This window comes from Rhinolophus sinicus, chromosome 1, assembly GCF_057876585.1.
Source record: "Rhinolophus sinicus isolate RSI-liver-muscle chromosome 1, RSI-T2T, whole genome shotgun sequence".
Taxonomy (NCBI): Eukaryota; Metazoa; Chordata; class Mammalia; order Chiroptera; family Rhinolophidae; genus Rhinolophus; species Rhinolophus sinicus.
The window spans coordinates 123488665-123516409 of NC_142501.1; the positions used below are offsets into that span (position 1 = coordinate 123488665).

Genomic DNA, 27745 nt, shown 5'->3' on the forward strand with positions numbered 1-27745 from the left:
TATAAATTTCTAGAGTCACAATTCTTTTCCCCCAAAACTTAGTTGATTATCCTCAATAAAGAGTTGGGTGAAGGGAGGGTCTAAGTCATTTGCTGAGGCCTCATCTTTTCTTATTATTCAATACTATTTCTGCTTCCTGTAATATATTTTCTATGTAGTCAAACTCCTATTTTATTATCATAAATACAACATTCATTCCTATTTTAAACCTTCCTCGTGTTGTTTTCCCCATTTTAATATCCTTCTTCCTTTTCTCAACCTACTCTATTTTATCCATTCTTCAAATCATATCTGAAATTTTACCACCTCCATGGACCTTTCTCCATTTAACCCAGTTCAAATTAATTTCCCCTTCCTCATCATCTTATCTCTGCCATATTTTTTTGTACTTCATAGAATTCTAGAATTTTATATCTGGAAGAGATCTAAGAGATATAATCCAACTCCTTAATTTTTCAGATTAAAAAAGAGGTGATCAGTAAGCCACATTTGCAACCCAGATGACCCTAAATCTTCTGGCATTCTGAGACTACCCTTTAATACTTAAATAAAATAGTTCTCAAGCTTCAATCCCCATATACTTTCAGAAGTGCTCCCTTAAACTTTTTGTGGATTTCCAGGTCCTCATGCTCTCCTGACCAGTGTTGTAGCCAGCGTCCTAGACATTGTTCTGGGCTCTGCTAGAGGTCATTTTTTCTTACTGTCATGTCACTAGAAATCCACAAGTGTCACAAGCCTGGAGCATATGGCAACATTTACAGAAGATTTATCTCTCCAAAAAGAGTCTAAGAGGCTTGAGAACAAACAACATCACTTTAAAAAAAAAAGAAAAACAAAACTCCTACAGCTTCTAGTATAGAGTTAGACATACACAAACAACAGCTTTAATTTGGATGTTTAAATTATGCTGTCCTGAAATCCAACATTCATTTCCCCTACAAGGGGAATGTTTATCCCAGCCATGTCCTTCAAGTGATTGCTCACTGTCTTCTCTGTTTTCTAGACTCTTCTAACCTCACACAATTATGTTTCCTTATTTAGAGTAATCTACCTCTCCACCCTCTACCTAGAACTGAACATCATTTTTTGTTATATCTCAAAACACAATAAGATGTCCATTTAGGAAGAGCCAACAGAGAGAATCAGTTAAACCTTTGAAATTCATTTTTTCTGTAACATAAGCAGAATTCCCTCCTCTACCAGTCTCTGGAAATGGAAGAAAAATAGTGTAATAATTTATTTTCTCCGGGACCAAAGAAAAGTCCATAGGGGTCATGAGTTCATTTCAGCTACACATAAATTCAGAAAAACTCATAGCAGGACACGTGTCTTAAGAGTCCTATACTTTTTCTTTATACCATACTACCATTTCCCTGTTCCAAATTTTATCCAATTGTACATTTTGTTATATGCTGTTTTATATTGCTTTTCAGTTGTTTCATACATGAACTTCTTGCTTTCCCAGAAAGAGTATAGTGATCCAAAAGTAGGTACTGGTTATTGAGACTATCAGGGCATTTAATAAATAGAGGTACGCAAGGATTCTTGTGTTTTGACTAAGAATTATACTAATATACGTTATTTAATGAGCATCTATTATGTGCCAGACAATATGCTAAGTGCTTTACATAGATGATCTCTAATTATCTCCTTAATCCTTTGAGAAATGTATTCTTATACCCATTACACAGAAAAAGAAACTGAAACCCTAGCAGCTTAAGTAACTTGCTTGATTCCATATGGCTAAATGTAGAGACTAAATCTGCCAGATTCCAAAAACACTTTGTTCTTTCCGCCACACCTCAGGAATTCCAAAGCCGCCAATGTTGAGAGCTGTCTCTGTGTCAGTAATGGTTTTTAAATAAAAACCTTACAATACACTTACTGGGCAGCAGCCACATCCTTTTTGTAAGATTGTGTTCTTTTTAAGTCTCAAGACACCATTCATTTTTTATGTGCTTTTTAAAACTCAAATGTGAACCTGCTATTTTTCTCTCTGCATTTCAGTTTGATCCATTAACAATTGAAAGCAAAAAAGCAGCAACCGTGGTGTTAATGCTTAATTCTCCAGAAGAAGAAATTTTAGCCAAAGCATGTGAAGCCATTTATAGATTTGCTTTAAAAGGTTTGGATTTTTTCCATTTACCTTTCTATTTTATTAGTTACTTAAAATATTTACTACATAAGGGGCACTTTTCTCCCTAGTCTTTAACTTACTTCCCATCAGATGAATTCTTTCAGACAATCAGAATATTATTTAATGCATTACCTGAAAGTAATGTATCTCCCTAAGTGCCCAACTTAATATTAAAAGTAACTTTGTCATTGGGTAGAAGAGTCGTTTTGAAATTTTTATTGTAGATTAAAAAATTGTAAATGTCACAGGAGCTGAAAGAGCTCCCAGTGGTCAAAGCTAGAACAATTTGAGCAACAAAATAAATAAAGTAGTATTGGATTATAACCCAAAATAGAAAATAAATATCCATGAGTCTATACGGAAATAAATGATTGAGTAAGTAAATAAATGGGAGTGAAAAGACATATCACCCATGCCAAAGAATTCCAAATAAGAGTGCAATATGGAAACAGGGGAAAAGAATAAGTTTATAATGGAGAAACCAACCAACAGAACTACTGCAGCCGGGTGATCAAAATCAATATCAACAGTGATAAGTCATGTTGATAATATGTGCCCTTGATATGATATACTGAAAATGGCACTTTACTTCTATGTTATTTTCCCCCAAAACCCATAACTTCAGTCTAATCATGATTTTTAAAAAGTCAAATTCCAATTCAGGGACATCCCACAAATACTTAGCCAGTACTCAGAACTGTCACAGCTACCAAGAACAAGGAAAGTATGGGAAACTCTCCCAGCCAAGAGGAGCTAAGGATACATGATGACTAAATGTCATGGGGGTCTTGGGTAGGATCCTGAAACAGAAAAAGAAAATAGGTGAAACTAAGGCAACCTGAATAAACTATTGATTTTCATTAATGATAATGTATTGACATTGGCTTATTAACTGCAACAAATGTACCTACTAATATAAAATATTAATAATGGGAAACTTGGTGCAGGATATGTGGGAACTTCCTGTACTATCTTTGCAAATTTTCTGTGAAAGTAAAAGTGTTATAATTTAATAAAACATTGTAAATGTTACAAATTAGATTCTATTGAAAGATTTATTCATAGAGGATGTACAAACATAAAGATGGTTATATTTTAGTTCATTCCAAATGGTGATAAAATTAGATTTTTATTATACTGTATAACATTTTAATTGGGACTATTTGAAGAGTTTAGTGTAACTTGGTATTTTTAACAAAGCCTTTTAAACTAAAGAGCAATTTTATTTTAAAGAAATTATTCTTCAGATATTGCTTTGGGACTTGCATGAGAGACAACAAATCACTCAATTAGCAAATGGTAATATACTCATCTTGCTATGTTACTCTAGTCATCATTGGGAATCCAGATAAAAGCCAGAGTGGCTCTAGCAGGTATGGTTCATTAGTAGATTATGTAAAATTCTAGATCAACTTTCAGGGAGACATTGGGTCATACATCTGTGGTAGCTAAGTCTCATTCAGCCTTATGGAGTCATCATATATCATCTGTCTGTCATGTGTACCTAATTACATATCATCTTTTAATATGACATGAGGTAAATAAATAGGTAGGCATGTATTATGTGAAATCAATACAGAAATTATCGTAAGTCTGGTATTTTATACTAGCAGTATTTCCTGAAATACTTTTTTAAGATGAATGATGGGACTTTGCCTTCTGGCCAAGATAGAGTAAGGGGCCATATTTAATCCCCTGACTAAAGCAACCAATAAAATAGACAAAATACATAAAGTAGCAATTGGCAAAACACTGACTATTAGACAGTGAAGGACAGTGATGATTGAGAGGCAGGAAACAAAGGAAACAAGCCCTATGACTGTCCCAGCTTATGGATTTCAGAGAGTTTCCAGGCCACAACACAGGGAGGCATATCCTGTGCAGAGCCTGGTAGATTCTCTGAGCTGAGAAGACACACCTGAGGGTCCAGGGGGACAAAGGCAGCAAGAGTTTTCAGGACAATGTAAAAGAGAGGAAAGAGTTGCATTGAGAATGAACTCAGGAGACCTGTGTAGGGTCCCATTCAAGTATTTGGCTGCGTATAGATCAGCATGTACATATAAAAGAACTATTTGAAGTCAGAGAAAGTACCAAATAGGATTAGCAGCAACAGGGTCTGATGCTCACAGAGGGCCAGAAGTAGTGCTTGGTGTCATCAGCCAAATTGAAAAAACCTCAAGACTCACGGACCATTGTGCAGAATACACAGAAGGGTCTTGCTTCAGTATTTAGAAATAATTGGCCCTAGATTGAGCACTGTTCTGGTACTACCTAACAAATATTAAAAGCAAGATCTGGAAGTATCAAACCATTTCCAGAAACTTAACTGTATCCCAGAACAAATTTCTAGAATACAGAAATATCCATTGCCCAAGTAGATAAAATTCACAATGTCTGATATCCAATAAAAAAAATATTACCAGGCATGAAAGAAGCAGAAAATACAATGCATAATCAGGATATAAATCAAAAGTAACCCAATATATGTGTGACTGAAGTCTCTGAAAAGGGAGGGAGGGACAGGAAAAGTTCTTCTAGAAATCATGGCCAAAAATTCCCCCAATTTGATGAAAACTCCAAGCCACAGATCCAAGAAGCTCATTAAAACCCAAGCACAATGAATGTGAAGAAAACTACACCCAGGAACATCATAATCAAATTGCCTGAAACCAGTGACAAAAACAAAATCTTAAAAATAGCCAGAAAAAAAAAGTTACCTTTAGTAGAACAATGATAAGAATGACAACAGATTTATCATAACAAATGATGCAGGCAAGAAGTCAGTGGAGTAACATCTTCAAAGCACTAAAAGAAAAAGAAAAACTTTCAACCTAGAAAAATGGAAACCTAGCAAAAATATTTTTCAAAAATATGTCTTTTTCAGACATTCGAAAACTGAAGCAGTTCATTGCAAGCAGACACACACCGCTAATTATGGTACAGTAGGTAGTTCAGGCAAAAGAAACATGATGCCAGACGGAAATAGGGATCTACACAAAAGAATAAAGATAGAATACTAGAAATGGTAACATATAAGATTCCTTCTTACTATTTAAATCACTTAAAAAGCAAATTGGTCATTTTCAAATAAAAATAATAATCATGTATTTGCAGTCTGAAACATATGTATAAGTAAGATATATGACAGCAACAGCACCAAGACAGAAAGGGGGAAATGGAAGCATACTATAAGAAGGTTCTTATGCTACAAGTGAAATGGTATACTACCACTTGAAAGTAGACCATGCTCAGTTAAGGATGTATATACTACAGACCTTAATACAACCAATAAAATAACAAAATAAATAATATCAAATAATCCAACAAAGGAAAAATATCCAGTTTATACAAAGGAGGCAAAAATAAAGAAAAAGGAAACAAAGAATAATGGGACATATAAAAACAAATGACAGGATGGTAGATTTAAACCTAATCACATCGATAATCAAATTAAATGTAAATGGTCTAAGTACCCCAATTAGTAGTGATAGAGTGTTATATTAGATAAAAAGCTAGACCAAACTACATGCCACCATCAAGTAGCACACTTAGAATAGAATGACACAAATTACTTGAAAGTAGAAATATGAAAAAAAAAATCCTATGATAGCACTAATCAAAAGAAAGATGGATTGGCTATATTAATATCAGAAAAGTGGAGAAAATAATAGTACCAGAGATAAAGAAAGTCAGTTTATAATGATAAAAGGATCAACTAACCAAGACACTATGAAAAATCCTAAACAGTTATATACTAAATGTCAGACCTTCAAAATACATAAAGTTAAAAATGCAAGGAAAAATAGATATCCACAATTACAGCTGAGGATTTTGATACCCTCCCCCTCAATAAATGAAAGACCAAGTAAATAGTAAATCTGTAAGGGTCAAAAAGATTTGAACAGCAATGTAAATTAATTTAACCTAATTGATATTTATAGAACACTCAAAAAACAGAAGAATATACATTCTTTTCAAGGGCATAGACAACATTTTTCAAAATAGATCATATTCCTGGGCCATAAAACAAGCCTTAATAAATTTAGAAGAATTCCAGTTACACAAAATACATGTCATACCACAATAGGAGTAAATTAAAAATCAATAACAGAGAACTCTGGACCATTATTAAATAGAAAGGAAATAACACACTCCTATCTATGCATGTTAATTAATTTCATGATTAATTATGTTGATTATGTCATTACATGCCTGGCACTGTGCTAGGCACTGAGGATATGAGAGAATAGAACAAAAAGATTGCCTGTCCTCTTGGTAAATTAAGTTACAGCAGAGTAGGCAAACAATGCACAGAGGTGGGTAAGCAGTATGAAAAAAATAACGGAGGATAAAGAAAGCTAAGGAAGATTTGGATGTGGTGACCACATTAGACAGAGTGGTCAGGACAACCCTCAGGAAGTGCAAGAAGAGCAAAGTGAATGACAAGAGGAAGCCAGCTTTGTAAACATGGGGGGGTGGGGAGCAGCAAACGTCCAGGATGCTATGCTCTGAAGTTTATTCTGGAAGAAATACGCGTGGAAGCAAAGAGAAATGTGAAAGGCAGATGGCAAATAAGATTGGAATGACACAGAAAAGTTTAAGTGAAATTGATTGTATCCATGCATGCTTTTATTTCATCTGTGATGTCAGGTGAGGAAAATAAAGCAACCCTCCTTGAACTTGGAGCTGTGGAACCTTTAACTAAACTGCTCACCCACGAAGACAAAACTGTAAGAAGAAATGCTACTATGATAGTTGGAATCCTGTCTTCTAATAGTAAGTATCAACTTTTAAAACTAATCAAATAATCTCATGTAATGCCTTATCTTTCTTTTACATTTAATGTTAATGGATTTGTTTTAATGTTATTTAAACCGACTTTAATGTTAATGAAAAAGTTAAGTCATACAACCCGTGCATGATTTCATATTTTAAGGGATTTTTTAAAACATAAAAATATGTACAAAAACTCTCAAAGTTGGTGATGTAGTATGTTCCAATCTTAAGAGTTAGGAGAGCAATCATTGTCTCAACATCAAAATAGTTTTTCTCTTGAGTTAGTATAATGTAATTTTCCTGCCTATATGTAAGTAACACTTCATATGTATTTCATCATAAAGGAAGCCAGGGTAGAGAGTTTAGATACATTTATTTTTTGAAGCTGCAAGCTATATTTTGCCAAAAATCAATTTAGACACATATTTACTCCTTAAATCAGACCTATTACTTGTTTGAATATTTTCATATATCGAATAGGGTGGAATAATAGTATTAGTTAAAATTGGCTGTTATGTCTATTAAAATATCAGTTTGAACAAAACTATGCCAATAAAGGATGTGTTTTCCATTTGTAAGTCACTTTCATGCTATAATGGTAGGATTTTGAGTTAGCCGACAAAAACTTTGTAATTTATAATAAAAAATTATATTCTTGGTGGATACTGAATTCTAAGATGAAACTCCAGCTGCTAGAAATAAACATGTCTGTATCATGGTACGTGGCTAAAATCATCATACTTTCTCCCTTTACCACAGTCTCAGCAAAAAGACAAGCACAGATTCCTCCCCCAGTGTTGCCTCCCCTTCACCTCACTTTCCCTGGACCCTGTGTGAAGTAGTCTCCTTACTCCGTGGTTTCCAGCAGGGACCGGGACTTGAGTGTCTTCGGAAACAGTTATGAGTGGAGGACGTGAAAGGGAGGGGCTGGGGCACTTCCAGCATCTGTGCCAGTACAAGCTCAGCTGCAGAGACGGCTCGGACAGCACTTGCAGTGTCAGGGAAGATGGGACTCTCTCAGGGTTGTTCGTGGAAAGGGTTCTGGTGGCAACTGCAGGAGCCCTAATGGTGGCTGTGCTGTAATACAGGGGCCCTGGGACTATTTCTGTGGATGACAGCGAGATGAGGACAGTTGTGACGGAGTGGTGGTTCCACAGTCTGCATTGTGGTAACATTAGTGAACACCTACATAACACTCAGGGTGTGCCAGGCACTGTTCTACACGCTGTTCATGTATGAAATCATTTAATGTGGTTGGTGCTGTTATTATTTCCTTTACATATGAGGCAGCTGAAGCACAGAGACATTACATAAGGTAGTAATCACTTGTGTTGTGGGGCCTTCATAAATGTATCTCAGGGGTTGCCTGTATACGAACTCTGATGTATTACTGAATGTGCTGTATTGAATGTATTTATAACCAAAAAAGGGAAAATTAAACATTTTCTTATGTTTTATTCTGTTTACACACTACAGAATTTGAGAACCAAAGGTGTTTTATAACACCTCTTTCACAACTTCTCATTTTAAAAATAGGAAAGATCCCTAAAGGATTAGGCTTCTTGCCCAAAATCATGCAAGGGATTCAGACCAGAACTGAGATTAGAGCTAGAATTGGAACTTCACCGTCCGACTTACAGTTTAGTAGACTTTCTATTCACCGAATCTTTTAGGATTCTGAACATTAGAGTGTATCTAAGTCAGGTTCTTCTAAATGATTTTGGGGGAGAATGCATCTCATTTGGAAAGGAGAGTTATAATTTCCCATTTACACTTACATTTTCTAATTTAATGTCTAGGTCTCTATGACTTTTTTTCTGTTTATTTTTGTTCTTAATTTCTATTATTCATTTTATTTCATATTCTCATCTAGCAGTATGTGTGGAGTTTCTAATCTGTGACCTGTATAACCTCCAAATAGTTTGCAAAATTCTTCTGAGTGGGTTTATAAATTGAATTTTATGAGTTTCTAAAAGAGTCTGTGGCCCCAAAATATTAAGAATCACTGTTCCATTTGGATGCTAAATGAGGTGGCTCTCTTAGGCCTGTCACACCACACTCTGTAAGCTGGCCAGCTGGGCTGGGCTGTGACTAGTGCTAGGACCTGTGCAGTCTGCAACTGCAAAGCTTAGCAATGGAAAGCATATGGCTGCCTTTGAGGTCTCCACTGAGTGCTTGAGTCTCAGGCATGCTGAGTGAACTTCTGAGAGCTTTCTTTTGATTCCATGAAGTGGGTGGGGGAAAAAACAAACCATTACTGGAATTAACTGAACTTATTTTCTGTTTGAATTATCTGATGACATGGGATAAAACACATGGCATCCTCCAATGCTTGTGAAGTTCTTTTTTTGTTAAAAGAACCAACCCATTAATAGCTATTGCTTCACTTTTCACACATGTCCATGGAAACTTGGAATAAAAAATGAGCAACTAGTCATTTGATCTAAATGAAAAATCATGTTTCCAAAATAATCTATAAATAAATGCATCTGTGAAGCTGCACAGTTAAATTGTCATCTTTGGGCAATCTCAAAATAACTGCTGCTTCTTCAGAAATTTGTATCTTCATATGGTTTTCATGCACTTGATAATACCATTACATTCATAGTGGATGAACCAACAGGATGTTCCAAGAGAATGCCGGGTGTTGAAAAATTGCTCTGGGAGCCATCTTTCCCTTTTGCAGTTGCAAGCAAATTATTACTGCTGCTTCTTCCTTTTGTTCTGGAGTAGTTGAACTATGGGCCTGTGCTAAGCCTACATCATTCAAGACAGGCACTTAAATTACTTTGTTAAACCTTTTTATCAAAATGAAGCTACTGTCTTCTTTGACCTGCCAGTTTGTATTTAGTTCAACGAGGCCATATAACAGAGACTTATTTAATGACATCAGTTAAAGAGAGAGTTCATCACGATACTTGTGAGAAGTAAGTAGCCTTCGAAGCCCAGACTTCACGTTACTTAAGGCAATCTGAATTGCATACCATCGTAGGAAAAGGTTGATGTAAAAACTATGCAAGGTCAAGAATAAATTAGATGGTCAAAAGTATACAACCAAAAATTGTGAATAAGTATGCAATAAAAACAGGTTTCAAGAAAGTACTCCAGGAAGTTAGGTGCTGGCAGTTCTGAAACAACCGAACATTGTAGGTGTCACACTATTTCACTAGAACACGTTCATGTGGCCCAACCATAGGTTGGCATTTCTATTCATTTGCCATGTCTGAGACTGTTCTCTGTTGAGAAAGGAGACAGAGATCAATATTGTGTTTAAAGTGGTGGAAGTAGCAGCTTATCCATCATTTCTGCTGATTTAACCTCAAAAGAACAAAGATTCTTTGAACAATCTGGTGTCAAAAAAGCACAATAACAAATGATCAACAGTGCCACCAATTTGTAAGAGCTGCCAGTGTTAGTGAGTCATCCACTGAGCCATAAGGAAATGCTTTAGTGGGTAGCGCTTCTAGATCTGTTGTTGAAAGGATTTAGGCTAAACTCATATCCAGAAGGGAATTTCATGGCACAGAGAATCCTCTGTGAAAACTTTTAACGTATTTGAGCAGACCAAGGCATGGTGTTACATACAGATGCAGCAAGGTGGCCTCTCCCTGGGGGAGCAAATCCTTCCTGCAGAGAAGGAAGAGGGGCAGAAGAGTACACAGAGCATGAATCTTCTTGACTTAACGGTCAGTATTGCTGCAGAATCTTTGAAGTATATGGAAGGTTACTGTGTATACTAAATGGAGAATGCACTTAGAGATCAATAAACCCAGGAATATTTTCCTTCAAGCACGTAGAAAGAGGAGACTTTGGTATGGCTTTCCAAGCAATACACACTGGACTCATAAGAGTGAGAAGAGACTACCAACACACTCTTCCAGAGGGTGCACATCTGAACAGTTCACCAGAACACTCGGAAGGATGGATCTAAATATTATGTCAAGGCTATGATTTCTTAACCTGTGGAGATAATGTATTTTTTAAAATGAGTTTCAACTATAAAATGATGTCCTCCACCATGGGATACAACACTTCCCAGAAGCTCAATTATTCTTTTGTACGTCAAGCCTATTCACACACATATAGCTGCTGTAATTTCGCTGACCCTCATTTAGCAATTTTAAACAGAAACAGGTTGACAAACAGCCACATCCCTGAATCCCACAGGAAAAGGTGTCCAGTACAAGGCAAGAACATTCAGCGATTAATGAGGAAGAATTCATCCAGCAAATTCTGCTTCGGCTGCTGCAAAATGAACTTTTTAAAAATTCTGGTAATGCTGATTTGGGATTACAGACAAAGATAATTGACCAAGAAGAGAAATTGCAAAACTAAAGTAGCATCTCTGCTTTATTTCTCAGAAGAAGGGAGTTAGGCTGGCAAAGAGGAAGTGGGGTCATACCTGTCTAGCCTTAATCACGCTCATATAAATAATACAAAAGTGAACTTTAAAAAAAAAAATCGATATACTTATCTCTAAGCATTTTTGATAATAAAATGGAAGGTAAACAAGATGCATTAATCCAAAAAAGGCTGAGGATAATTCTTTCTTGTGTTCGGTGTTGTAAGTTTTATTAAAATGCAAAAATACCTTCCCATCAAAACAGCCACAAAAAATAATTACTATTACAGAATAAACAAGTGCAGGGCACAGTAAGTCAACTTTACCGATATGTGTTCCAGGCACATTTTGCTCTTTCATGGTTATTTTTTCTAGTGTTTTGGAAGGTAGCATAATAGCTCAGTGACCAAGGAGCAGAGTCTAGAGTCTGTCTGGAATCAAGGGCTTGGGCGTGAAACCTGGCCCCACCATTCACTTGCTGTGTGGTTTTGAGCCTCAATTTCCTTATCTGTAAAATTAAATAACAATAGAACCTATCTCATAAGAGACTATTCAGTAGATATGGCCACTATTATTATTCCTGACAAACGTTAATATTCTGTTTCTTGTTTTGTAGATGATGTTAAAAAGTTGTTAAGAGAGTTAGATGTCATGAACTCTGTTATTGCTCTGCTCGCTCCAGAAGGTAACTTGGCATCCATGATGCATTTCAGAAGTGACGCTGCTTTATTTTTCACATTTGATTGTACTGCTTATTGAAAATAGTTTATGAAATACCAATTGTGAATTGTCATTAAAATCTCTCAAACCAAGATAAGCTCCACCAAGGTAAAATTTGTGGAGCCTGGTTTTCAAAACATGCTGTAAAGTAATGATTGAGTAGGCATTTAGCATACTTGTGTTATTTACTTTTGATATGCAGAAGAAGTAGTTATCCACGAGTTTGCTAGTCTTTGCCTGGCAAACATGTCTGCGGAGTACACCAGCAAAGTGCAAATATTTGAACATGGTGGATTAGAGCCTCTCATCAGACTGCTGAGCAGCCCAGACCCTGACGTGAAGAAGAATTCTATTGAGTGCATTTACAACTTGGTCCAGGTAAAATTAATTTCTAAAAACCTGTTTTGACCAAAGCTGATTACAGAGTTTCTTTTCCCATAAAAAAAAAAAAGGGCGGGGGGGAAGCTTAAAATGCTCCAGTTTTGATTCATCGGTTCTTCTTGGTACTATTTAATAGTTGTCATTCAGAGAAAACGTAATGGAAATTTAGTGTAGATTCCTTTCAGTTTTCACATTTTATAAGTAATTGTCTCCCATTAAAGGGCATTTTAGAAATGTATTTAAATTTTAAAAGAATGGAATGGTTTATAAATTAAGGCAGGAGTATGCTAGGTAAAATGCATTTCTTCTGAAATAGAAAATCTAATATTCGTGTTGAACTAGGTTAGACCTCGGCAGTTACCAAACAGTCTAGTGTTGGTGATCTAAGCACATTGGATGCAATATACGCCCTAGTCAGTGTACCAAGATTTTGGATTAAGCTTATTTATTGGTGAAAATCTAGTGAGTTGAGTATGCTGAACAGCACTCATTGTTCACAATCTCAAGATGGTACCTGTCTGTGCTGCTTTCCTTTGTGATGGAAAGAAACTGCCCCCCTTCTCCTCCACCACTTGTCTTGTCCCCTGCCCCCCACCAGCATCCCACCTCACAACACGACATTCACACTCTCACACCCACGGCAGGTCAGCTCCCTGACACTGTGGACACCCTTCTCTGCTTCTTTTCCTGCTCAGGTTTTTGAGCAGTTCCCAAGCACATTTGGTCAGCTTTAGATCAACTGAAAATACAAAAACACCAATTTAAGTAGCCAGCAGTAAGTGAAAGGACAAGATGGTGAAGCAAAGGGAGGGTTCATTGAGAGGCCAAGTATCTAGACAAATCCTATAGAAAAACGGAAACAAATGGATTCATGCCGAAGGCAGCAAAAGCATACATTCCTGGCCTGAGTCCTTGCCCCTTGGTGGACACTGACTGATGTTACCCTCACTCTCCCCAAAAGAGACATCCTGAAGGGAAGGCTCAGCTTTGTCTCCCTTCCGATGCCTTTAGGCTTTCCCTCATCCAGTGGGTCTAGATAATCCCGTAAATGTGTTTGTTTTCCATCCCAAGACTCCTTATAGCTCTATTTCCCTATATTTTTAATCAAATGGAAACAAAAAGATTCACCTCCACTATTATTCATAACAGAAGTGCTAGTTAATGATACTGTATTAAGGGGGAATATGAGGGGATTAGAAAACACAGTCAGTAACCATAAGATTGCCATGGGGATACAAAAGTCAATTTGGGGAATGTAATCAATAATGTTGTAAAGATTTTGTAGGGTGTCCAACGGACACTTGTCTCATTAGGGAGACCACCTCAGGGATGATGTAGATGCCTGACCACTGCACTGTACACCTGAAGCTAAAGCTGAACAATAATGAATGTCAACTACGATTTTATATATATATATGTACATATATATATGTACATATATATATATATATACACATATATATGTATATGTATATATATATGTATACTTACAAGCAGCGGAGTACAGCATTAGGAATAGAGACAGTGGAAATGTAATGGCTGTGTGCGATGTCAGAGGGGTAGTGGATGGGATGGGGGAGGGGGGTTGTCACTGTGTGAGGAATATAAATGATAAATGTCTCACTATTACATTGTTTTGTGCACCTGAAACTGATAGGAAAAAAATCAAATTCAAAGTTCAACTTCAAAAAAAAAAAAAGAAAGAATAATACTATATGAATTTCCTAGAACTGTTGTAACAAAGTACCACAAACCACTGGCTTCAAATAACAGGAATTTATTCCCTCACAGTTCTGGAGGCTGGAAGTCTAAAGTCACGGTGTCAGCAGGGCCATGGTCCCTCTGCGACTTTGAGTAGAATCTTTCCTGGCCTCTGCTCACTTCCTGCGGTGGCCGTAGAGCCTTGGTTTGCAGCTGCAGCACTGCAATCTCTCCCACTGTCATTTCTCTCTCCTATTTTTATAAAGACATCACTCTTATAAGGACACCGTTAAGTACCCATCCTACTCTACTATGATCTTAACTTAATTATATCTGCAATGACCCTGTCTCCAAATAAAGTCACATTTTGAGGTCCTGAAGATCCCGACTTCAACATATATTTGGGGGAGGGATTCAATTCAACCCCCAAAAAAACAGCCACCTACAATTTTTATGTTGGAAGGAAGCTGAGTATTAGAAAGTAGTTGAAGGATGGATAGAGGAAAGCTAAGCTATAGGTGGGGCCTTTTCCACTGTTAATACTATTTTCATTTAAAATGTCATGATGTAGCAGTCATAGTTCGGGGGATTTTCATGGCTTTTTGCCTTGCTTTCTCCATTTCTCACCCCAACCAACCCCTTCCTTCCCAGCTCACACACACAGAATTACAGATCTATAATGCAGAGTAACTTGTCTAGACTCCAATGACCGCTTGGTATTGTAAATGTCTTAAATAAAGGTCGTGGTCTGAACTAAACTGGATGTAAATTTGCATGCACAGGGCCACCAATGGCACTGTGTGCATATAAGAATTTCATACACAGTCCATTTGAATGAAGATAATAAGGAATTGATGCCATCATTTCATTTCATCAAATACTATTTAAAACAGGATATAGAATGTGAAAAGAATTTCATTATGCATAGATTTTTTTATAACATTGTTTACAGTAATAGGAATTTGCTGTATAATAAAAAACAATAGATATGTGGAAAATTGTAGATCAGGTCTATTTCCTGTTATTGACAATGTCTGCAGAGTGAAAAATGAATATTTTGGTGCTGTAAATTGAGGGTTTGCTTATTTGTGTTTGTACGTTATTTGGGAAGGGAATCTAGAATACAAGATTTGAAAATTATAATTTATAATGTTCTTTGTTAGGAAACAGAATCTCTCCATTCTTGAGACTGTGTTTTGCTTTAAAAATTACTTATTTGATTATTTGTATTTCATGGCAGGATTTTCAGTGTCGAGCTACATTTCCAGAACTAAATGCAATCCCTTCTATATTAGAGCTCTTGAAGTCAGAATATCCAATTATTCAATTGTTGGCTCTCAAAACCTTAGGTGTTATTACAAATGATAAGGAGTCACGAGCAATGCTAAGAGACAATCAAGGGATAGACCACCTTATTAAGATCCTGGAAACTAAGGTATTTATAATGTTCTTTCAACTGTCTACAACAAAGTGTATCTCTCCTAAATGTTGTTATAAAATACAAATTGTAGAGTATTTTTTGAAAATGAAAGTTTATTATATTTAAGCATGGTACTAAGTATAATGGACTAATTTGCTTCTCACTACATAGTTTATCAGCATGATTAAATCAGACTAATGATAAAGGCCATTATAAAACAATTTTTAAAATATTATGGGAGGTTTCTCAAAATATTAAAAATAGAACTACCATATGATTCAGTAATTCCACTTCTGGGTATCTACCTGGAGAAAACAAAAACACTAATTTGAAAAGATATATGCAACCCCATGTTCATTGCAGCATTATTTACAATAGCATCAATTACAAGATATGGAAACAACCTAAATGTCCATAGATGGATATACACACACGATGGAATATTATTCAGCCATAAAAAAGAATGAAATCTTGCCATTTGTAACAATGTGGATGGACACCAAGGATATTATGCTAACTGAAATAAGTCAGACAGAGAAAGACAGATACCAATGATCTCGTTTATATGTGAAATCTCAACAAAAACAAAAAAACAAGATCATAGATACAGAGAACAGACTAATGGTTGCCAAAGGCAGGGGTTGGGTGTGGGCGAAATGGGTGAAGGGGGTCAAAAGATACAAACCTCCAGTTATAAAATAACTCCTGGGACTATAATATACAGCATGGTAACTGTAGTTAATACTGTATTGCCTATTTGAAAGTGATTAAGAGAACAGATTTTAAAAATTATCATCATATGAAAAAGATTGTACTATGTATGTTGACTAGACTTATTGTGGTGATCATTTTGTAATATATACAAATATAGAATCATTATGTTGTATACTTAAAACTAATATGATGTTATATGTAAATTATACCTCAATTAAAATCTTTGGGTTTAGAAGATTTTTTTAAATTGTTGTTTATGACCATCATGACTTCCTGAAATGCCTAGAATTAGTCTTTTAAACTTTGTCTGTCATAGTTTGCTCTAGGGTAACGAAAAAAGAGTAATTTACCCCACATTATGGAGGGTAATCAGCTTTACTCAGCCTACTGATTTAAATATTAATTTCATTTAAAAAATTAATTTTTTAGATCTAGAATAATCCAAGTATCTGGACACCATGGTCTAGCCAAGTTAAAACATAAAAATTAACCATCACAAGGTGATCCCTTGTCAGTTTAGCACCCATACGCAGCTCCTTAAATCATACTTAATTTCCAAATAAAGACAATAACAAGGTCATATTTCTGCCTAACATGATACAACTATGCTGCTTACAAATGAAAATGCACTGACTCTTCTCCCAGAAGAGGATGTAAAGTCCTTGGATAATGTTTACTCTTGTCCTTGATATCTTGTAACTTAAATGCTATGATGTAAAATTAACAGCACTTAAATATTAGTTTATAAAGTCAATGCATCTTACGTTATGTAAGGGGATAAAAGAGGGAAGAAAACAAAGATGTTTCATATACACGTACATATTCATAAGAAAATAAGGAAGAAATCCTCGTTATAATTATAGCCTCTTTTCTGTAACTGGTGACATGGTCATAGTTGGTATTTGCAACTCCTTATTCCACTGCCCATTCCATATCCCTTTGCCCTCAGCAGATGCCTCTGCTCATCTTGGTTGTTTGCCTGGTGGAGTGACCCATCATCATTCCTGAGGGGTCTAGGCCATTAGTAGTCCTGCCTGGATTGGATCATTATAGTTTTCCATCGACTTTTATCTTAAGGCATGTAATACTAGGAGACACTTTAAGGGATCTGCTGTATTCCAGATATGCTCTTCCTCACTTCTGTTGTGGAGCAGCAGTCTGATTTCCCCTTGGTGGACAGGATCAATCACCCAGCCAGAACAGTAACTCCTTTCTTTGCCTGCTGATTTAGAGGCATGAGCAGCCCAAAGTGGCCGGGTGGCCGTCTTAATGGAATCACTCTCGTGTCTCCTCGGGGAAGCATTCCTTTGGAACTAAAACCTCTAGGTTAGCAGAGCATAAGGCCAAGGAGACAGGAAGCAAAAATTTTGCTAGGGGGTCACTAGAGGTAATAATGAGAGATGCCACTCCCATTTCCACCTCTTGATTCCTGGGCCCATGAACTCTGGCTATGGGAGAAGCAGCGCCATATATTGGACACTGATTCAGAACCTATACCGGAAAACCTTGAACTATACTGAAGCCTCCTGGAGAAACTTGTCCCCAGGTCTACGAGGTATTGCCACCTAGCTGGCCCTGTAACTGAGTCTTTAAAGGGCCATTCTATCAAGCTAGCTGCTTTAGGATGGTGGGAACCAGGGTAAGACCAGTGAATTCCATGAGCGTGGGCCCAGTGTCACACTTCTTTTGCTGCGGAGTGAGCTCCTTGCCCAGAAGCGATGCTGTGTGAAATACCATGACGGTGGTGCATCCTTGCTGTGTCTCGCTCACTTTAAGGATGTCTATCTTAAATTTCTAGCTGTTTAGGTAAGGCTGCAGTTTTCCACTTCTATGGGGATTTGGAAGATTCTTTAGGGAAGAAAGCCATCCACTCACAATACTTTCCTTATCAGTTGGAGATTTTAAGGATTATACTTCAGCTTCTGTCTGCTTTTTCAAAAAGTATTTTCTTCATAACTACAAAGAAAAAAATGGCAATAACTATGTACCTATCAATAATCACTTTAAATGTAAATGGATTAAATGCTCCAATCAAAAGACATAGGGTGGCTGAGTGGATAAGAAAGCAAGACCCTTGTAATGCTGTATACAAGAGACTCACCTCAGATCAAAAGACACACACAGGCTGAAAGTGAAGGGTTGGAGTAAGATATTCCACGCAAATGGAAATGAGAAAAAAGCTGGAGTTGCAATACTTATATCTGACAAAATAGACTTTAAAATGAAGAATATATTAAAAAACAAAGATGGGCACTACATAATAATAAAGGGATCGATCCTACAAGAGAACATAACCCTAGTAATCATCTATTCACCCAACATAGGAGCACCTAAATATATAAAACAGATATTGACTGACATAAAGACAGAGATCAACAGTAACACTATCATAGTAGGGGACTTCAACACACCTCTGACAAAAAGGGACAGGTTTTCCAGACAGAAAATCAATATGGAAACAATGGCCTTAAATGACACATTGGACCACTTGGATTTAATCGATATTTTCACAGCATTTCACCCCAAAGCTACAGAATACATGTTCTTCTCAAGCGCACATGGAACATTTTCCAAGACAGACCATATGTTAGGCCACAAAACAAGTCTTGATAAATTTAAGAAAATTGAAATCATACCAATTGTCTTCTCTGACCACAGTGCTATGAAATTAGAAATGAACTACAGGAAAAAAACTGGAAGACACACCAATTCATGGAGGCTGAATAATATGTTACTAAATAATGAATGGGTCAACCATGAGATGAAGGAAGAAATCAAAAGATATCTCAAGACAAACAAAAATGAAAACATAATGACCCAAAATCTATGGGATGCAGAGAAAGTCGTCCTAAGAGGGAAATTCATAGCACTGCAGGCCTACTAAAAGAACCAAGAAAAGTCACTAATCAACAGTTTATCTTCACATTTAAGGGATCTGGGAAAAGAACAGCAAAATAAACCCAAAGGGAGTACAAGGAAGGAGATAATAAAGATCAGAGTGGAAATAAATGAAATAGAAACCAGAAAAATAATACAACAATACAAAAGATCAATGAATCCAAGAGTTGGTTTTTAGAGAAGATAAACAAAATTGACTCATCAAAAAAGAGAGAACCCAAATTAATAAAATCAGAAATGAAAGAGGAGAAGTGATAACAGACACCACAGAACTACAAAAAGTTTTAAGAAATTACTATGAGCAACTATATGCCAACAAATTAGACAATCTGGAAGAAACAGACAACTTTCCAAAAGCATACAACCTTCCAATACTAACTCAAAAAGAAACAGAAAACCTGAATAGACTGATTACCACTAGGGAAATTGAATCAGTAATCAACAAGCTCCCAACGAACAAAAGCCCTGGACCAGATGGCTTTATAGGTGAAATTTACAAAGCATTCAAAAAAGAATTATCACCTATTCTCCTCAAGCTATTCCAAAAAATCCAGAAGGAGGGAAGGCTCCCAAATACTTTTTACAAGGCCACTATCACTCTGATCCCAAAATCAGACAAAGACATTACAAAAAAAGAAAACTATAGGCCAATATCCCTAATGAACATAATGCAAAAATCCTCAACAAAATATTAGCGAACAGAATTCAGCAATACATTAAAAAGATCATACACCATGATCAAGTGGAATTCATTCCTGGTATGCAAGGGTGGTTCAACATCTGCAAATCAATTATTGTGATATACCACATTAACAAAATGAAAAATAATACCAATAATAAAATGTCAGGAGTTGAAAATAAGAAAACAATTTCATTTGCAATTGCTTCATAGACTATAAAATACCTGGGAATAAATTTAACCAAAGAAGTAAAAGATCTGTACTCAGAAAATTATAAGACACTGAAGAGAGCAATTAAAGAAGATACAAATAGATAGAAACACATACTATGCTCATGGATAGGAAGAATTAATATAGTTAAAATGTCCATACTGCCTAAGGCAATATACGGATTCAACGCAATTCTTATTAAACTACCAAGGACATTTTTCACAGAAATAGAACATACAATCCTAAAATTTATATGGAACCATAAAAGACCCCGGATAGCCTCGGCAATCTTGAGAAATAAAACAAAGTGGGAGGTATAACGATACCTGACATCAAATTATACTACAAGGCTATAGTAATCAAAACAGCGTGGTACTGGCATAAAAACAGACACATAGATCAATGGAACAGAATAGAGAGTCCAGAAATAAATCCATGCCTACATGGTCATTTAATCTACGACAATGGAAGCAAGAACTTACAGTGGGGTAAAGACAGTCTATTCAATAAATGGTACTGGGAAACCTGGACAGACACATGCAAAAAAAAAAATGAAGCTGGACCACCTCCTTGCACCATATACCAGAATAAATTCAAAATGGATTAAAAACTTAAATGTAAGATCTGAAACCATAAAACTCCTAGAAGAAAATATAGGAAGAAACTTTACAGACATTACCCAGAGTAAGATTTTTACTGATATATCCCCTTGGGCAAGGGAAGTAAGACAGAAAATAAACATGTGGGATTACATCAAACTAAAAAGTTTTTTCACAGCAAAGGAAACCATCAAGAAAACAAAAAGGGATCCTACTGATTGGGAGACCATATTTGCCAATGATATATCTGATAAGGGGTTAATATCCAAAATTTATAAAAAACTCACCTCCAAAAAACAAACAACCCAATTAAAAAATGGGCAGAGGACATGAAGAGACATTTTCTAAAGAGGACATACAGATGGCAAACAGACATAAGAAAAAATGCTCAACCTCACAAATCTTTAGAGAAATGCAAATAAAAACCACAATGAGGTACCACTTCACCCCAGTCAAAATGGTTATCGTCAAAAATCAACAAACAACAAGTGCTGGAGAGGATGTGGAGAAAAGGGAACCCTTGTGCACTGTTGGTGGGATTGCAGATTGGTGCAGCCACTATGGAAAACAGTGGAGATATCTCAAAAAACTGAAAATGGAACTACCTTATGACCCAGCAATTCCACTCCTAGGTAGCTATCCAGAGAAATCCAAAACTCTAATTTGAAAAACTTTATGCACCCCAATGTTTATTGCAGCACTATATACAATAGCCAAGTCATGGAAACAACCGAAATGCCCATCAGTAGACGACTGGATTAAGAAATTGTGGTACAGGGGGCCGGCCCGGTGGCTCAGGCAGTTAGAGCTCCATGCTCCTAACTCTGAAGGCTGCCGGTTCGATTCCCACATGGGCCAGTGGGCTCTCAACCACAAGGTTGCCAGTTCGATTCCTCGACTCCCGCAAGGGATGGTGGGCAGCGCCCCCTGCAACTAAAATTGAACACGGCACCTTGAGCTGAGCTGCCGCTCAGGTTCAACTAGCAACGGCAACTGGACCTGGAGCTGAGCTGTGCCCTCCACAACCAAGACTGAAAGAACAACAACTTGAAGCTGAACAGCACCCTCCACAACTAAGATTGAAAGGACAACAACTTGACTTGGAAAAAAGGCCTGGAAGTACACACTGTTCCCCAGTAAAGTCCTGTTCCCCTTCCCCAATAAAAAAAAAAAAGAAAGAAATTGTGGTACATTTATACAATTGAATATTATGCAGCCATAAAGAATAATGAAATCTTACCATTTGCAACAATATGGATGGACCTAGAGAACATGCTAAGTGAAATAAATCAGACAGAGAAAGACAAACACCATATGATCTCATTTATATGTGGAATCTAAAGAAAAGAATAAATGAATGAACTAATTAGAAACAGTCTCAGAGATATAGAGGAAAAACTGAGGGTTGCTAGATGGGAGGGTGGGTGGGGATAAGGGGGAAGGAGAGGGGACTAGAAAGCACAATCAGTAACCACAAGATGGCCACGGGAATACAAAAGTCAATTTGGGGACTGTAATCAATAATGTTGTAAAGACTTTGTAGGGTATCCAATGGACACTTGTCCCATTAGGGAGACCACCTCAGGGATGATGTAGATGCCTGATCACTGCGCTGTACACCTGAAGCTGAAGCTGAACAATAATGAATGTCAACTACAATTTTATATGTTTATATAGTTACAAGAAGTGGAGTACAGCATTAGGAATAGAAACAGTGGAAATGTAATGGCTGTATGTGATGTCAGAGGGGTAGTAGGTGTGGGGAGCGGGGTTATCATTGTGTGAGGGATATAAATGATAAATGTCTATTACATTGTTTTGTACGCCTGAAACTAATGAAAACAAATATTTTCTTCAGATCTTAAAATTGTTGGTGGTGGAAGGTTGTATGAGCACCTTCACTTGGATACCATTACTGAAAGTTTCCAGTAATTATTTTTATCTATAAAACACTTTGGAGTAGGGGGAATGAGAAAAGATGGGGCAAAGGGTTAGGGAGAGTGATGTGATAGTAATAAATAGACCTGTTTCCTTGAGCCTCTGTCCCAACAAAATTAATTACATTATGTTCTGACTGACCTTAGTCCCTCTTACAGTAAATTTTGGAAAGTATACATTTTTTTAGTACAACTTTCTAAAGTTGTGTTTGCTTTTATTATTAGGAATTGAATGACTTGCATATAGAAGTGCTTTCAGTGGTAGCCAATTGCCTTGAAGATATGGATACGGTGGTACTGATTCAGCAGACAGGAGGTCTTAAGAAGCTCCTAACATTTGCAGAAAACTCTACAATTCCTGATATTCAGAAGAATGCAGCAAAAGCAATTACTATAGCAGCTTATAATCGTATGTCTCATTTTATATTAACTATACATCCATATTCTCTCTTGTATTTTTTCTTTTGATTAGTAGTACTAACAGACACTAGAGTATTTGTCTGCTTTTTAAATGACCACTTGAGAACAGTGCTATACATACTATTTAAGGCCAAAATTAACCTCAATGACAGCGAGTTCGAGGAGGGATTGCTTTGTTAAGGATATAATGAACTCAATACGATTTAATTGTAACCCTATCTTTTTTAAACGATTCAATCCTAAATTATGTTTTAAGCCTTTATTTCTCTTAATTTTGGATTTATGCAGAATGTATGCAATGCTTGTGATCCATAAAACAGTGTTTCAATAAATCCATTTGGAACGGTATCTATACAGTAATTTCAAGTTTGAGCTGGAGTCAGCGTCATGTTATAGAGTTGTGAAAAATAGTATGCTCATACTATATACATAACACAATTTTCATCTCAGTGGCAAGCTATGTTGACATAAATCTGTAAAATATGAGAGATTAATTATATCACAAGCACCAAAGATGAAATTATGGTTTTAATTTATGTATATTTGGAGTATTTTACTTAGCAAATGATGTGACTTTATTTTCCCCCATCCACATCACTCCTCACATAAATGATGACAACTTTGACTAGTTTTAAGTGATTTATACTCTAAACATATGTACTCATATTTGTGTATATATATATATATATATATATATATATATATATATATATATATACCTATGTGTATGTTATAGGAAACATTTCCTTTTCAACCCATATTGGATTTCTCAAGGCAAAGTTTCAAAACACGAAGCCAAATTTCATTGTCCAGTACATGGTAGATATAGAGTGGTCTTGTGAGTTATGCTGTAAAATTAAGGTTCTTAATATTGGCAAAAGTTGGTTGATTCAGCGTTCTGTGGAACTAGACCATATCATATCTGGTCAGTTCTTTTTCCATCTATCCCAGGCCTTCTTCGCTATTTGAGACCCAAAGAGACAGAGCAGTGGGAAGATAGGGACATTCTCACATCTAAGATTTTTGCATACATCAACTTCTTTTCGGATTAATGAAGTTTAGCCATTGGAAGATTGTTCCAGCCCCTCGTAAGTCTCATGAGTTTACCACCCATCATATGATGCAGTAGTGGAAATAGCACCGCAGGGAGAGTTCCTGGCGTTCTAGTTCTATCTCTAGTCCCATTACTGGCACTGCACTGACCTAAGTATGTGACTATAAATAAGTGAACTATAGAGTCTCTGGATCTATTTATTAATGATTTATTGAACCACCCACTTGGTGTCAATAAACCAAGAACAGGCAAGTAAACAGGCAATCACAATGCAGTGTTAAATGTGCTTGATGATGGAAAAACAGGGTCACCCAGGAGGGTTACCTAATGCAGACTTGGATCAGACAAGTCCTCCTGAAACAGGAAGGGACCTAGCCAGGCTAGGACCCAGAGGAAATAATAGAAATTGGCTGGTCAAATACAGTCCTAGTGGGATGGGGGAGTATCAGCAGTGCTCTCAGGGGAAGGAACAGTGTTGATACAGGCCAGGGAGGGAGAGAGCATGGTGAGTTCCAGAACTGAAGGTTTTCAGAATGCTTACTGAGTAGAATGTAGCAGAAAACTGAGAGTTAAGTGTGTAGAAGTGATGAGGAGGAGCCAAATGTTAATGGGCGTTCTAAGCCAAGTTAAGGATTTTGAATTTTACTTTGATGGTGACTAAGAGCCTTGAGTTGACGTATAGAGGGGAGGGTACATTACACATTTTCACTTTTTAAAGAAAGAGCACTCTTTCTTTCTGCAAAGTGGAGAAGAGATTGGAAGTATGCAGGACCGGGCAGAAGGGGGTTGCTGGGGTGTTCTAGATGACAGGTGAAGGGGTCTTGAAACAGAGATGTGGTGGTTGGGATGGACTCAGGGGCATTTACAAGGAGAACCACCAGCACAGCGCTTGCATGTTGGGAGGGTCCATAATTGTGGAATGGCTACGTGGGTTGGGGGAGGAAGAGGTGATGTCAAGGATGAGGCCAGCTTTCCGACTTGGACAGCTGGAAGTAGATTAATGCCACTTACAGAAATGGGGAACTCAAGAAGAGGAGCAGGTTTGGACTGAAGGAAATGAAATGTTTTATTTTTTAAATGGTGGTAAAATATACATTATAGAAAATTTACCATCTTAACCATTTAAGTAACTAATAAGTGAATTCACTTAACCATTAAGTAAATTCACATTGTTGTGCTCTCGTCGCCACCATTCATCCACGGAACTCTTCATCTTGCAAAAGTGACATTCTGTACCCATTAAGCACTAAGTACCCCCGGTCCACCCTCCCTGCAGTCCCTGGCAACCACCATTCTTTCTGCATCTCTGATTCTGACTATTCTAGGTACTTATGTAAGTGGAATTACACAATAATTGTCCTTTTATGACTGGCTTATTTCACTTAGCATGATGTCCGTAAGGTTTATCCATGTTGTGTCAAAATTTCCTTCCTTTTTAAGACTGAATAATATTCTATTGAATATATAAACCACATTTTTGTTGATCCATTCATCCACTGACGGACATCTGGGTTGCTTCCACCTGCAGGCTATGTGAAGAATGCTGCTAGGAACAAGGATGTATAAATATCTCTTTAAGTCCCTGCTTTCATTTCTTTGGGGTATATGCCCAGAAGTGGAATTGCTTGATCATATCGCAATTCTCTGTTTAATATTTTGAGGAACTGCCATAACGTTTTCCAAAGTGGCTACACCATGTTATATTCCCATCAGCAGGGCACATGGGTTCCAATTTCTCCTCTTCTCACCAACACTTGCTAGTTTTCATTTTTTACATCCTCATGGGTGTGAGGTGTTATCTCACTGTGTTTTGATTTGCATTTCCCGAATGATTAGTGATGTTAAGCATTTTCTTCGTGTGCTTATTGGCTGCTGTGTGTCTTCTTTGGAGAAATGTCTATTCAAATCCTTTGCCTATTTTTTAACAAGATTGTTTATTTTTTGTTGTTGTTGAATTGAGGAGTTCTTCATATATTCCGGATACTAACTCCTTATCAGATAATGATCTGCAAATAGTTTCTGCCATTCTGTGGGTTGCCCTTTCACTCTAGTGTGTCCTTTGATGCACAGTTTTTAATATTGATGTTGTCCTATTTATCTGTTTTTTTCTTTTTTGCCTCTGCTTTGGGTACCAAATCCAATAAATCCTTACTGACATTAAATCCAATGTCATGAAGCTTTTCCCCTATGTTTTCTTCCAACAGTGTTACAGTTTGGAAGAAACTGTACATTTAGGTCTTACATTTAGGTCTTTGATCTATTTTGAATTGTTTTTGTATATGGTATAAGGTAAGTATCTAACTTCATTCTTTTGCATGTAAATACCCAGTGTTCCCAGCACCATTTGTTGAAATCCATCCTTTATTTGTAACGCAAAGAATTTTGACCAGATAGTATCTGAGTCCCATCTGGCACTTAATGTTTTATGAATCTACTTCCGTATAGTTCTAAAATGACTACATTCCAGTTCCAAATTGTATTCCCTTGCCCTTTATTTTAGAATCTAATAACTAAATCTGTATTTATTTAATCTACACCCTTTGTGATTTTTTTTCACATTCCCTCAACCATCAGTTTTTCAGACTGAAGAATCCTTATCTTATTTAGTCTCTCCCCATAAATCACGTCCTCAGGCTATCCTGTAATCATTCTCTTACTTTTCTGGACTTTCTGTTGTTCGTGATACCCTCCTTGAAATGTGGTGATAAGTATGAACAGCATTTTTAAAACATGCACCATCATTTTATGAGTTCTTTTCATATTCAGTCTTATGAATCTAGTGTTTTAGTCAGCCTTTTGACCATATCAGCACATTGGGCTAATCCTTTGAGGGAAAGACCTCTAGTGAACCCCAGATCCCATTTCTTAGGACCAGAGCTAAAGTTCTTTCATTTTAAATACTAACATTTTTTATTTATAGTTTAAAAATGCAAAATTTGCTTCAAGGATAATATTGCATTTTCACTGATCAATGTGTACAGTGTTTTATGAAGTCTTGAAAAGGTATACTCTTTGCTTACTACTTAACAAATATTTATAGTATTCATGCTGCATGTAAGGCACTATTCTACAAGATAGGGATAAACAATGAATGAGGTAAATAAATAAATATTTGTTGAATAAGCAAAATATGTATTTCCTATGGAGTGCAGAGTTTGCTATTTATCTTTTAGTTCCACTTTATAAATTATATTGTACAGTCCTTTTTGTCTTTATTTTTAATTTACTTTGATCTGTCACAGATGAAGAGTGGTATGTTGTTTTCCACTATGTTATTTGTTTATTTTCTCTTGTAATTTTATTTTAACCAATTCTGATTTATTTAATACTGTTTTATCTCCACTACTGATTTTTTTTAAAACTTCACTTACTGCTTATCAACTTTAAATTCTAATTTAATATTAAGATTGCCATGTGTTACCAAACATGGTCTTGGCAGAAAACAGCTCTGTAAACTCCAGATGGTTAATTAAAGAGATAAATGAAGAAATTACTTTCAGAAGTACAGTTAGGGTTAAGGGAACAAACAAAGGATGGTGAGGTCCCTACAAATTAGCAAAATTGAGAAATCTTCACTACCACTAGATCCAAACACAGGGTGATGAAACATTGTTAGATTTATTTTTACAACTATTTTATTTGGCCTTATTTATGACATCATGTTTTATGCTTTCTGTTTTTTCTATGCTAGCTCCTTTGTTTTATTTCTTTCTCTTTTTCTTTCTTTCTTGTTTGTTACATAGATTATTAAAAAAT

The 27745-nt window shown here is 36.4% G+C and overlaps 1 protein-coding gene across 4 annotated transcripts in view; it reads left to right on the top strand.

Annotated features, from left to right (window-relative positions):
• Positions 1-27745, top strand: part of ARMC3 (armadillo repeat containing 3) — a 91479-nt gene that overhangs the window by 15244 nt on the left and 48490 nt on the right. For 3 of the 4 annotated variants that reach the window (XM_088789181.1, XM_088789185.1, XM_088789187.1), the window contains exons 3-8: positions 2008-2125; positions 6788-6913; positions 11872-11940; positions 12178-12353; positions 15298-15492; positions 22741-22924. In XM_088789181.1, the coding sequence (XP_088645307.1) occupies positions 2008-2125; positions 6788-6913; positions 11872-11940; positions 12178-12353; positions 15298-15492; positions 22741-22924 (868 nt within the window). The remainder of the gene's footprint in view (positions 1-2007; positions 2126-6787; positions 6914-11871; positions 11941-12177; positions 12354-15297; positions 15493-22740; positions 22925-27745) is intronic. The other variant, XM_088789188.1, reaches the window with a different exon arrangement.